Raw genomic sequence first — 12,424 nt, 5'->3', positions numbered from 1 at the left:
TTGAGGAAACAGACTCAAATAAATAAACTAAACAAGCTCAGGAGTGGGATCAAGTGTGGTGGATGGAGTTGAGGGAGAAAAAGGTGAAAAGGATTTTGCTCCTAAAAGAACAATCCATGGAGCATGGCTGAAAGAAAACAGAGCAGAAGTCTTTCTAAGCACTTCCGAGAGAAGTACTGGGCTCAGAAACATAAAAACCCTTCCCTGTTCACTTGACTGTCACCACAGACTCTCTGACATAAAAGGCAAGGCAGAGTTTTTACAACTAGCTCTCGCTGATAATACTCTGACACTTGCGTGATGCTGCTGAATGCAGAAAGCACACGCGAGGCCCCAGCTACATGAGCTGCAGCCAGCAGTTCTGGCTTATCAAGCTGCCGGGGTTGGGTTTTAACACCAGACATGGGACATCATGTGCCCCTGCTTCAGGAAGTCCCAGGCAGCATATGTTGATTTGTTAATTGTGTATTGCATTGCTATTTATTCCATGTTTCGCTGCTGAGGCTCTATCAATGATCTCAAAGGTCCTTTCCAACCATGAAGATTCTACGATTCTATGATTCTATTCGATCCTGGGCTGTATCCTTAGCATGGGTTAGTTCTTACATCCACTGTGTAGCTCTTACGTCCCAATACAGGCACTACAATTCAGCACCCTCCAACTCCATCCGCCTTCTATCAGCCACCGTTATCTTTTTTGCAAATCAGGAAGCTTGGAAAATTGGACATAATTCAACTGTCCCTGTGGGAATTTCTGTCAAGTCATCAGGAGCCAGCTGAGAGTCTGGGAATTTCTCACCAAGCCCATGTGCATTGCTTTATTTTAGCTCCCTTTTTCTGGCCATCAGCTATTACAGTAAGATAAAGTAGCAAAGGCCAGGGATAAAGCCAAGGAGCATCTCAAGCAGGACCACAGGGCCCTGGAGCAGTGGGTGGTTTTCTCCTCCATCCTGCAGGTGAGGTGTAAGGGCTTGAGGAGGTGCAGGTCAACAACTGGTTGCCCAGCTGGTCTCAACAACTGGGATTTGGTTTTTAAAACCAAGGGCATCTCTTTGAAGATTGAGGACTGGCAGGAAGGGATGGAATCCACCTGACCGAGCCAACAGGCTGGCCAACATGGCAAGGAGGGCTTCAAACACTCAACAGGGAAGAGAGACGCACCATCCCTTTATTGTTGCCCATTATAAAAGGGCAAAAAGAAAAGGGATTTGAAGTGTGCATCTTCGTTGTCCTTATTCCTGGGAGAAGAGGAAATATTAATTCTGAGTAGAGGCAAACGAAAGGGCGTGAGGGAATACCATCAGACTTCGCTTTCTGCGGTCCGTGATTACCTAACTCATCTGAAAAAGACCATTTTTTTCTTTCTGATGAAGACTGGGTCCCAGAGATAGACAGTGGAAGACGACGGTAAAAATCTAGTTTTAGTACCCAAGAGCTGGCAGCTGCCTTGGGAAACAACCCAACGGTGTGTACAACACCCACACTCTTCCTCTACAGATGCCATGGGGTTTTTGCTCCCCTAACTTATGCAAGGCCAATGTTACTATGTGCCTTGGTACAGACATCAGATCCGCGAACCAGGAGGCTGAGGTTGGCCTACTTTCAAGAATATTTATCCATTTGTATTTACTTTCAATGTATCACGTCTCATTCGCAGTGGGATATCACTGCGTATTCCCTTGAATATCTCCCTCCTCTATGTGGAAAGAAGCCAAATGTTTCTCAAGTGTAATAGTATTAGGCCAGCTAAAAAAATAAAGTTGAATGGAAGGAAAAAACTCTATCTATAAAATCCCATCAGGATTTTATGGGAAAAGAGGTCTAAAAGCATATTTTCCCTGTGAGCAGTGGAACAAAAACTTAGACCTTTTTTCTTCCCTAAGGAGAAAGCTCAGACTTCTCTGGCTTGCTTTATTTAATTTGGAGAAGCTGAGAAGTGATAGCCATGGGAATGAAGTCTGGAAGTCAGCCTTGTAAGAGGGATACTTAGCAAAGAAAACGTTGAGTATTGTAGGGTACACTGTTAAAAAAAAATAATTGAGCTTTTTGCTCAGTTACCGAGAGACTCAACAACTGTTTTCAACCCCAAAGTGTTCATTGGGAGCACACGCGTAAACCAGCGCGAGATCTATTTTTTTTCCCCTTCAGGCCACTCTTCCCTACTGATAACGGTGCCAAGAAGTTTAATTAAATGTCAAGTGTTGCAACATTTGTGCCTCGGGGAAAGGAGAGAGAAAGCGCTGGCTGGCGCTGAATTTCCAGAGCACATCACCACCGTCGCCATCATCCCCCTTGCCTGCGAAGGGTGTCAACTTACCTTTCCTTTGCTGATTATAAAGAACGTGTCCCCTCGAGCACCCTGTCGTATAATATACTCTCCGCTTTCATAATGCGTCTGTAAAAAAAAAAAAAAAAAAAAAAATTAAGACGCACAAACAGAACCAGAGACCGTTAGTCAGCAGACAGGCTGGCAGCTGCGCGAGATAACGCTTATGGAGACGTAACCCTGGACCAATTTTATCCCAGTCTGACATTGGTCGTGATTTAAAAATTGTCCTGTGTCAAGAAATATAATAATTAAAATGAAACCGTTTATGGCTTGCCCATTTTTCTTCTTACTGCGCTGGTGCCAGCTTTTGCCCAGATGAATTATCCTCATGGCCTAAATCCATTTATACTAAGTAAACCAGACAGAGGAATTTTCAACAGAGAATCTGGTACATGAAGTAAACTGCAATAATAAGTTAATAAGTCTGCTGTAAAAATATTCTTTTCCTTTTTTTTTTTTTTTTTTTTTGCTTTTGGTATTTTTACAGCTTTGCTAGCAAGGGCTTTATTCAACAAATAATTTTTGCTCTTCTGCTGTTATAGTAGTTTAATCTGTCTTTTTTGCCATGCTTTGTGGAATATCCCTTGCTAAATTTATGTCACAGCTTATCAGTGCTTGTATCTACACTTAATAGGATAGCTTCATCCCTTGTATTACCCCATCAAAATCAATGTGCATTTATACGTCTGCAAAAAAAAATAAAAGCTGGCATGTTCTAAATAAAGACCCTGCATTCTTATTTAGTCCCCCCAAACCCCGGCATTTTCTTCAGAGATGCTCTACCCCCTGCAAACTCAACAAATATTGGTCCAACAGCAAGCGGAGGCATGGGGAGGCCAAGACCTTCCCACCCAACAGCTTTATCTATGTCTCCTCCTGGCGAAACGACTGCTGGGTTTTTTTAATCAAGCCCCTACCGAGCGCACGGCCATGCCTGCGGGCATCAGGTCTGCCGTGCCCCAGCACCGATTTGTGACAAAACCTCCCCAAAATCATCCCTGCACTCTCTCGATATTGGAAGCTACGCTAAAGAGCAAAGCCCTGGAAAAAAATGCCAGATCTTTTAATCCCAAAGTATGTATAAACAACAGCAAGGATGGATTTGAGCTAAGACAGAGGAATTACTCAGAATCCTAGAATTTGGATGAGCTCGAGATGTTTTCTTCCAAGGGCATTTTATTGTCCTGCATTTATTTATTTATCTTTACACTCAACCTTTTTGGTGGCACTTACAGACTGATAACAGACTCCAACTTGAAAATTGGAGTCTGTTAACTTGCCACATCTGAGGAAAAAATCCTTGGGTTTGGGAGCATTGGGTATATGGGGATATTAATGAAAAGCAATTGTCTGAGGAAAAAGAAAAAGTCTCTTAGTGAACTATAATACAGAATTAATTAGCTTAGTTCTTTAAAATACACGTAGTTAGGCTGTAGGTGCTTACACCATCCTAAAAAAAAATATCTGGGTAAACAAAATCAGAACATCAAAGCTAGTAATTAGCTTTGTAATTAAAGTTATTAAAAAAAAATTAAAGTCTTAAGACTGCCCAGAAGATTTATAAATTAAAAAACGAAAGTTCTCTATAAGAATCACAAATACCGAATATTACCACATCAGTCTTCAGAAAAGGGATGAAGAAGGTGGGTCAGTAAGACTTAACTTGGGGGTTGCCCTCATTCTGAATGGGCTTCCGACAGATCAAAAAAACACAGCTTTTTCCCTGATTTCCATGTGCAAGCGTGGAAAGCGGAACAAAAAGCCTGAAGGAGACCATGGACACAAACTCGCAGAGTTTTACTTCTTACATGGGCTGTTTCTGGATAGCAGATTTAGAAGATGCATATTTTTGAGCATCCAGGTTAAGACTCCTTGAAAGGGCCTGATTTTGTAAGGTGTTGGGATTATACCTTCTTTGAGTGGGATCTTGTAGGCTCCCAAAAATCTAATGATTGAAAATACTGGTCAAAAAGTTTCCAATTTTAGTATGGGAAACCCATATTCATTAGACACATTAAACTGCTACCGCTTGTATGACTTTTAGGCAATTTTCAGCTGATGCTGCCTTACAGCTGACTCTCAACTTCTGGCCAAGTAACACATTCAACATGGCAAAACCTCCTTCCTAGAAGACCACTTCTTGGTCTTTGTCAGCAGTTACAACTGCACGGGCCGCTTAGGACTAAGACTCACAGTCCTGCTGCCGTATCCAATTCCCACCCATGAGTCTCCGCAACCTTCCCACCCACAGGCTTCCACCAAAGGAGTGGAAGGAGAACAAATTTGAGTTTTGAAGGATCTGAAGCTTCCCCTTACTTTAGCATCTCTTCTCTGCTGTGTGTTTTTTTTTCTTCCCTGGGCACTAGCGTCGTTCAAAATACCGCAAGTCTTTCTTCCAACATTCCAAATCAGATTCCTCTAGTCCTTCCTTGAGTGCCCAATCACGCCGAGCTTTCATTTTGCTTGACCTCCTCCTCATCGACGCTTCTCTCCATGCCCTTCCTGTACTCCACATCTTCGTCTTTACGTATTTCAGCCCATTTCTTTCACAGCTAATTCCAGCTGGTCTTACCGCAATCCTCCTTGCTCGAATCAACCTGTCCTTCCCCATCATCTAACAATGCTCTTCCTCTTAAATCCTCCTAACGCAAACCAACTCATCTGTGTGGTTCACCCTTCTAACTGAATTATTTCTGTCCGTTTAGACTGAAAGCACTCTGCAAAGCAGGCAAAGTGCCTAAGTGCTTTCTTATGACACATGCAAATAAAAATAATTACAAGCCTCTTGCTTTTAGCTGGCCATTTGTAAGGTAGAAATACGTCCTCAGGTACATACAGTACCATTATACAAAGTCATCTGAAGAAGCACTTTGTCAAACGTTGCCCATATTCATGGTATAGCACAGTATTCCGATTTTAGCAACACGAGCTCCATTTCATCTAGAGAAAACTAGATGAGAAAACCATCTAGAAGAACTGTATGAGGAAAATCAACCATTCCTACAGCTTTACAACAGTGCAGTGACACACGCAAAGGGATAATGTCTGAATTAAAATGACAAAAAAGAAACGCAGGAAAGCAAGCAGGTTCAATGCGTCTTTACTAGCTTTAGACTGACCCCAGCGCTTCTTCTGGGCTTGCGTTTGCAAGATTAAAATCCAATGGCTGAGCTCTAGCAAGCTGTTGGAAGCCAGGCTCTGTTGAAGGGCATCCTCTTGATGGAGAGAACAATAATTTGTTGGCGTGTTCTTAAATTCTAGCTTCAAAGTCCTGTATATAACTGCTCAAAGAATTTCCAGAATGCCTGTAAAATGGGCAATAAATATTTCTATGCCACTTTGCAGTCAGCAAATAAATACACAAAAATATGCAACTAGTGTAATACTTGGGCTTAGAACTTCAATTTTTTTTGTTTTTACATTTCTCCCCCGAGAGAAAGGGACTCTGGAGAGAATGCTGTATTTTCAGAGGCAATACACCAAAGTTCAGTGATGAAAGCTCATTTAATATCTCAGCTAGATTTCACTGAAACCTAAGCGTCAGATAGGTTTTTGAGCGTACTTCTTAAGCCGTAGCTCCTCCAGGCCACAACAAAATTGAAGCAAAACACAGAAAATTAATTCCTAGCCGGAAGAGTTGACCAGACTGTATTAACTATTCTTACATTTTCTTTTCTCCAGCAGAAAACCGCGTGTGAAATCCAGCACAAAAACGGAACGGAGAAAACCCGAATAGAAATGTAGGCTGCAAAAATACAGCTGTACGACCTGTCAAGGTCGAGATAACCGGGCAGCAAAGCTAATAGTTACAAGGGGCTTGTGTGTGCAGGGGGAAGAAAAAAAAAAGGGGTGGGGTGTTAATAAACTAAGGCATCAAGGTCCCAGTTTGGCATCGAAGTCTGAGCGAGTCAGCGCTCGAGCAAACAGCGATGATATAGCCGAGAAATTACTGCTGGGAATGCTCATACAGCATACACCAGCAAGTCGCAAATGTATATTTTATAAGCTTTGGCAAATAGGGATAAAGGCTCAGCTTCAATGAATTATAAATGCTACAAAATTTAGAGCGTTTGTCATGCTAACCAGACTGTTGTTTTATAAAGTAACACCGAGCCCTTAAGGTACTTCTCTACGGAGCAAGAGCTGCTTTATCACCTCTTGAATGAACCCCCGGCCTCCTAATACCCCGTTTTCCTATATAATAAAAATGTTTCACTGTCTAAAAAGAGTAAGGCAAGACTATCTTCTCCTTATCAAGAATCTTCCCAGTCTAAACCAGTAAGGGGGTTGCACCCTTAGCAATGCAGGGATATCCACTGGGAAGCAGAGTGGAAGCCAAGGTTGCAACCCAAACACTCGCGTGTTTATCAGAGGATAATTGAGTGCTCCAATAATAGGTTTCTTCCTAAGAAAATAAGTAATAAAATAAAAACAGGTGACAAAAAAAAAGTCTTGTTTTTTCTCCTTTTGGCACATGCAACACATCCAAAATTAAAGGTTGAAGGTTTCCTTATAAAGAAAGTTTTAATTCTGCCATTAATATTCACGGCTTTGATTTCGGTATCTGCCCTAGACATGGTTTAACTCCTATTCAGCATTTAAATTCTTTTAAAATAAAGGTTCCAAGTCTTTCTTGTGGAGCTCACCTCCGAACTCAGAGCCGCGGCATTATATTTACAGAAAGAATGTGTCAGGCAGGAAAAAAACCCAAACAACCAAAACAGAGAAAGCTCTAATTATCTTTCTCAGGGAAAGAAGAAAAGGTCCTCAACCAAAATAGTTTAATAGGAAACAAACCCGAAATACGTATAAGCAGGAGAAAGTTATCTATGTATTACATACGCTCAAATTTCCCTTAAATTGACTTCATCAACACGGAGGACCGAGAGGAGGTGGGAAAATAAAAAAAATGAAATCAGAGAACCAGCCCAAACAGCATTTCAAAGTCCCCGGAGCGTTTCTCAGCTGCCTTAAGCCAGCCCAGCATCAGCGGAGCCTTCCCAGCACCTCAACCAGCCCATCCTCTGAGCTCCCAACCTTTATTTCTCTATAGCTCCTTTCCCCCCCCACCTTCCAAATTCTGTGTAACGCCAACTTGTCACCTCTCTGATCCCTGCCTCAGGCAACTGCCAGCTTCTGGTCTCCTTTACAGCGTTAAATAACAATTTTCAGGAGCAGGCGCACCCTTATTTTTAACAATACCTAGGATTTTTTCCAAACGTCTTTTGCGATTAACAGAAAATTAAGGCACTGAACTAATAGGTTGGTGTTTTCTTGTTTGTTTTTTTTTAAATCTAATTGGTTCATTACAAACTAACACAGCGTACTAGAAAACCTTTGCAACAAGGAGACCTGTGTAATCATCTGTTTTCCTTTATAATCCTCATTTTCTCACTGAGAACTTCAAGGGATCCTTCAGTTCAACTAAACAGCGTTGGAAAGGGTTAGATCTCACCTATGGGAGCTACGGCCCATCTGGGCAACTCTTTCCCTTCTTGCTTCTGTATCTTGTAACATCACGTGACATCAGGAAGGCTGGAGAGGATGGGTGCAAATAGCATTTTTGATGGAGCAGGAGCTCAATACATGACTTTTGAACTGAACAGAACTCAACAGAAATTTAAAAACTTTTCTAGGCTAGACCTGTAAAACTAGCATGAAGGTTTGTAGCTAGTCCATCTTGTTGGCCATCGACAAGCCAAGAGCCATCCCATTGACTGCTCTGTGCTCCTGGTACAGGCCTGTCTCAGGAAGCAGCAATGGGAAGAGGCTGTCAGAGCTCGTTTCTGACCTACCTCCAACCCCAGATCTCCAAAACGAGCCGTTGGTGATGATCTGATGATGACGACCCAAAAGGACACGCGGTCCTCTGAAAAGAGCGGCTCGCTGGCTCTGCTTCCCTGCGTGGCTGGCCGGTTAGGTCAGCAGAAAATAAAGTATCTCTCCCAAAGTGTGGGAGACCCACACGATCTTTTAGCCACCGTCACGTGTGAAGTAAATGATATCAATTTAGATTGCTACGGATTGATAAATGCTTCCGCCCTCCCATATAATGCAACAACTTGATTTAAAAGCAGTTCGGACAATGCAGACAGAATAGCAGGCTTGCATTTATCTTGATTTTATGAAAAGCAAGAAATTCAATGTCTGAAGTGGGTTCGAGCAGTGAATGCTGTATGTTGCTACCACCCTTAAGGTATCCGTTGCCATCAACGTTACCACCTTCTTCAACTACTTCAGGTTTTAATACTTAGCGTGAAAGCCTAAGCGTGTCTGGAATATAGATGAAAGTAGAAAAACATACTAAACTTACACTACTGGAATAAAACAACAGAAATTAGATTTCTTAGAAAAACGTTACTCAAGCGTAAATGAAAGTTATTTGGCGGGTCCAAGCTAGATGTAGATACAGTGAATATCCAACATACATTGAACATACTGAAATCTGGGTATCAAACAGTCAGAGCTCTGTATTAACTGTTACCGTCACTCCAAACTACAATTTCCCCTTGGAAAAGAAGATAAAACTGAAATAAAGTTATTTAAAAAAACCAAACTAAACGCTAAACAAGGCCAGCTTCTCTGCAGCACCCAAGCCAGATTTTAATCCAATGCATGTACTACTTTGCGTCTAAATGTTTTAAGTTAAAACAGAGAAGCCCGAATCTTTCACAAAGTATCTTCTCCAACCGAAATTAACACAAGTCCTGGAAGCTCTTGCCCCATCAGCACAATGTGTGCCTCTCTCCTGGAGATCCCCAGTTTGCCCAGTAACAGCAGTTTCTATAAAAATCTTTCCCCCCGCTCTGCCCCACCGCCTTCTGTTGCCAATTTTACTTAAAGCTAAGAAAAAATCCTAATGCCAAGGGGGAAAAAATGTTTACTCAGTGGGTCTGACATGGTAAGACACTGATAAGCCTCCCTGATGTATCCCACAGGAGAACTACAGAGGTGCAGAGCATCCCATGAGCAAGTCGGATGATGCTTTAAAAAAAGTAATTATCCTGCTTTATGAAATCCTCTGTCCTGTGCAGAATGCCAAAGGGACACCCCAGCCTTAAGTGAAGAAACACCCATGGAATTAAAGCTCTCGAGAAGTAATTGGATTTTTATGAGACCAACCTTGCATTGAATCCTGACAAAATTAGAAACAGCGAGGCATTAACTGCCAACAACAAACAGCATCGAATTTTGACAATAACTGCTTTTTTGAGTCACTGCGCTCCCTGAGACCAAAACCACAAGTCCTCACCAACCAAAACCTCCCACTGATACAACACCCAAATGAATGGGCTTGTCTGAGCCCATCTTGTACCCCCATCTGGTACAAACCAGATCGGGTGCTCTCAGCAAGGCCTCGATAGCATCTCTCACAGAAAAGTTATTTGCACAATTAATTTCTTCCACTAACCATTACACAAGTGCAGCATCACACACAGCGTTTGGCTTTCTCCTTCTTTTTTCCTTTGTTTGCAAGGGTGACATCGTAGCTAGAACGAGATGTGGGTGTTTGAAACGTGAATTTCTGCACCTCGTTCTTCCCAGAGAGGTTTCTATCACAACCCTCCATTATGCACGGAAACGATTTGCAGCTCATAAACTCACAGTATTCCACTAATTGGAGGAAAAACCACCTTTCTTCCTTCCCAACACTACACCCAAAGAGCCAAAACTTTGGTGGGAACAGTCAAAGCAGAGCAGCTTAGATGGGCACCCCTCCAAGGGTGGCCAGACACATATGCAACATCTGGGCACTGTGCAGGATCTAGCCGTGGGCCACCATCATCTGTGCCAACCACATGAGCTTCAGACGCCTTGCCCTGCTTACAGCACTCCTCGTGGGCCACCACGTTGCGATGAAGTCCTCCTCCACAGCATGTGAGGGGACCACCTCACCCACCACGCAGGGAACACATGAGCTTTGCAACTGTGCAGACACCCGTCTTTGGCTGAAGGCTCCGGTCCACCAACCTTACTTTGTCAGTCACCGACTTCAATTGAAGCTTCTGTTCCCAACCGCCATCAAAAACTGAGAAGCTTTTAATGCCCGACCAAGTGTTGACACAGGCTTCATGGAGAAACCTCGATGCTGGAGACCAACCCAATGGTTAAACTTGAGAAAACATCATTTTCCCTCCAGCTGGATGCCTTTGACTGCTGTGTTTATACTGAGAACGTTTGGAAAAAGGTGGAAAATAGATGTTTGTGTGTGGAGCGCTACGTAACCCACGTCAGCTGTGGTGCCGAGAGGCCAAAACCCTGCCAAAGGTCGCATCAGGGGAGAAGAAACACAAAGGTAGCTTTGAAATGAGGAGTTTCACTCCCTGCAGCCAGGTTCGCACCACATAAACCAGTGAGGGTAACACGAGTTTGATGACAGTGCTCAATGTGTAATCCATCTCCCCCAAGGTGTATTCCTTTTAAAAAAAAAAAACCCAAACATCTAAATATGTTATTTTGCTGGCGGTTTAAAAAAAAAAACATTCACAGAACCATCAGCAAAACTCCAAACATAAGCAGCTTTCAAAATACTTTTGTTTCTGTTCTGGTCTTTCTGCCTTAAATGTTTTTTTCAAGTCTGAAATGACAACGTTAATGCTAACAAAACAGAATTAAAAAAAAAAAAAATGTTTATCTGCTGAAAAATGCTGCAAAACCAAGCAGGTTAATACCAGTCTTCTGGAACGACTTCCTTAGGAATCATAAGACTTTGTTTCCCTGGTTTTACTATATAACTCCTGTGAATTATCTAAAAATGCTGCTCCTTGAAATAGCCAAAGGGCAAAATTATCACATTGCGGTCCCCTGCTTACGTATCCCGTGAATCAAAGCGCAGCGGGTGGGGCTGATTTTTGACACTCAAGATGTCTCAATACCCCTCCAAACAGCACCTCAACTAAAGTTTACTGAGTGGGAAATTAAAATATGAGAAAGACGCAGTCTTGATGGGAATCAAGGGTTAACTCAGGCCTTTTGATTCAACGTCATTCTGGAGCACAGGGTTGGGAAAGCGGATGAGGAAGGATAAACCCAACAGATCGGGGATGCTGCTGAGTGGCTTGTCCCATGTCCACCTGCCACCATACACTGGGCAACGAAGAAGCGCAGACTGGCCCAAGGTGGGGTATCCCAGCAGGAATTAGTACACCTCCACCATCCCAAATGGTTGTGAACCTCAGCTGGAAACCCGGGGATGACCCTACAGCAGCGTGGGACACCAAACCCCTATTTCAGATTCAGCTGGCTCTAACTGAGCGGCAGTCTTCTGCAGGGAATTTTTCTTTTTCTCACTAATGGATTACAAATCCACTCTTCCTTCTTAAAAATCAAGCTATTTGAATATATATTTTGAAGTCGAAGCTGTTTTGTATGAAAGCTGTGGCCTTGGAAAAGCCTTGTGGCAAACATTTTACTTGTACTGCACTGATTCACTGCGGCTTCTTAATGGACTGCGACAGCAATGAGAAAACAACACCCTCCTGGGCACGTTTTGGACAGTCGGGGTGTCTTCTCCAATTGTGGCGTGTTCCACAGTTTCCAGGTTGCTTCTGATTCCCACACAAGCGTCCCCTAAACAGCAATAGTCTTAATGCACCTAAAGGGACTATTTACGCGTGGACGTTCAAGTCCAGCATACGGAATAATACAAATCACTCCAAATGGTGGGTTTATCCGTCCTCGACGGAGGTTGTCTTCGCATCCTCCTGAGGTAGGAGGTGAGGATCTGGTAACAAAACAAGCTACAAATCCAACAAGAAGGAGCAAGCAGTATGCTAAAAAATGCCTTTTCCTTAGACTGAAAAAACCCAGCTGGTGGCACACCTCCTAACATCAAGACATAACACGTGCTTATGAGAAGTCGGTCACAATGATTTCTCCAGATTAAAGGAATATAACAGGATGTACGGGAGCAGCCAAAGAGGTATTTTCAACAACCGCTCTGTTGTTGAATACAACAACAAATACAACTTGCAAACGCAAGTACAGCCTACACTGACTCCACTGGGTGCAAAACACAATGAATAAAACAGCAGTCCTACATCAGTCCTTCGTCATTTCTGAAACGTAAAGCTGCGTTAAACGTTCCTAATATGA

General features: G+C 42.8%; 1 protein-coding gene across 5 annotated transcripts in view; it reads right to left on the bottom strand.

The window, feature by feature from the left end:
• Positions 1-12,424, bottom strand: part of PRKG1 (protein kinase cGMP-dependent 1) — a 530,425-nt gene that overhangs the window by 130,487 nt on the left and 387,514 nt on the right. For all 5 annotated transcript variants that reach the window (XM_074590625.1, XM_074590626.1, XM_074590627.1 and 2 more), the window contains one exon: positions 2,318-2,395. In XM_074590625.1, the coding sequence (XP_074446726.1) occupies positions 2,318-2,395 (78 nt within the window). The remainder of the gene's footprint in view (positions 1-2,317; positions 2,396-12,424) is intronic.

The sequence above is a fragment of the Larus michahellis genome, chromosome 6 (genome assembly GCF_964199755.1).
Source record: "Larus michahellis chromosome 6, bLarMic1.1, whole genome shotgun sequence".
In the NCBI taxonomy this organism is placed as follows: Eukaryota; Metazoa; Chordata; class Aves; order Charadriiformes; family Laridae; genus Larus; species Larus michahellis.
The sequence above is the reverse complement of the archived record's forward strand: the minus strand, read 5'-3'. Positions and strand labels throughout refer to the sequence as shown.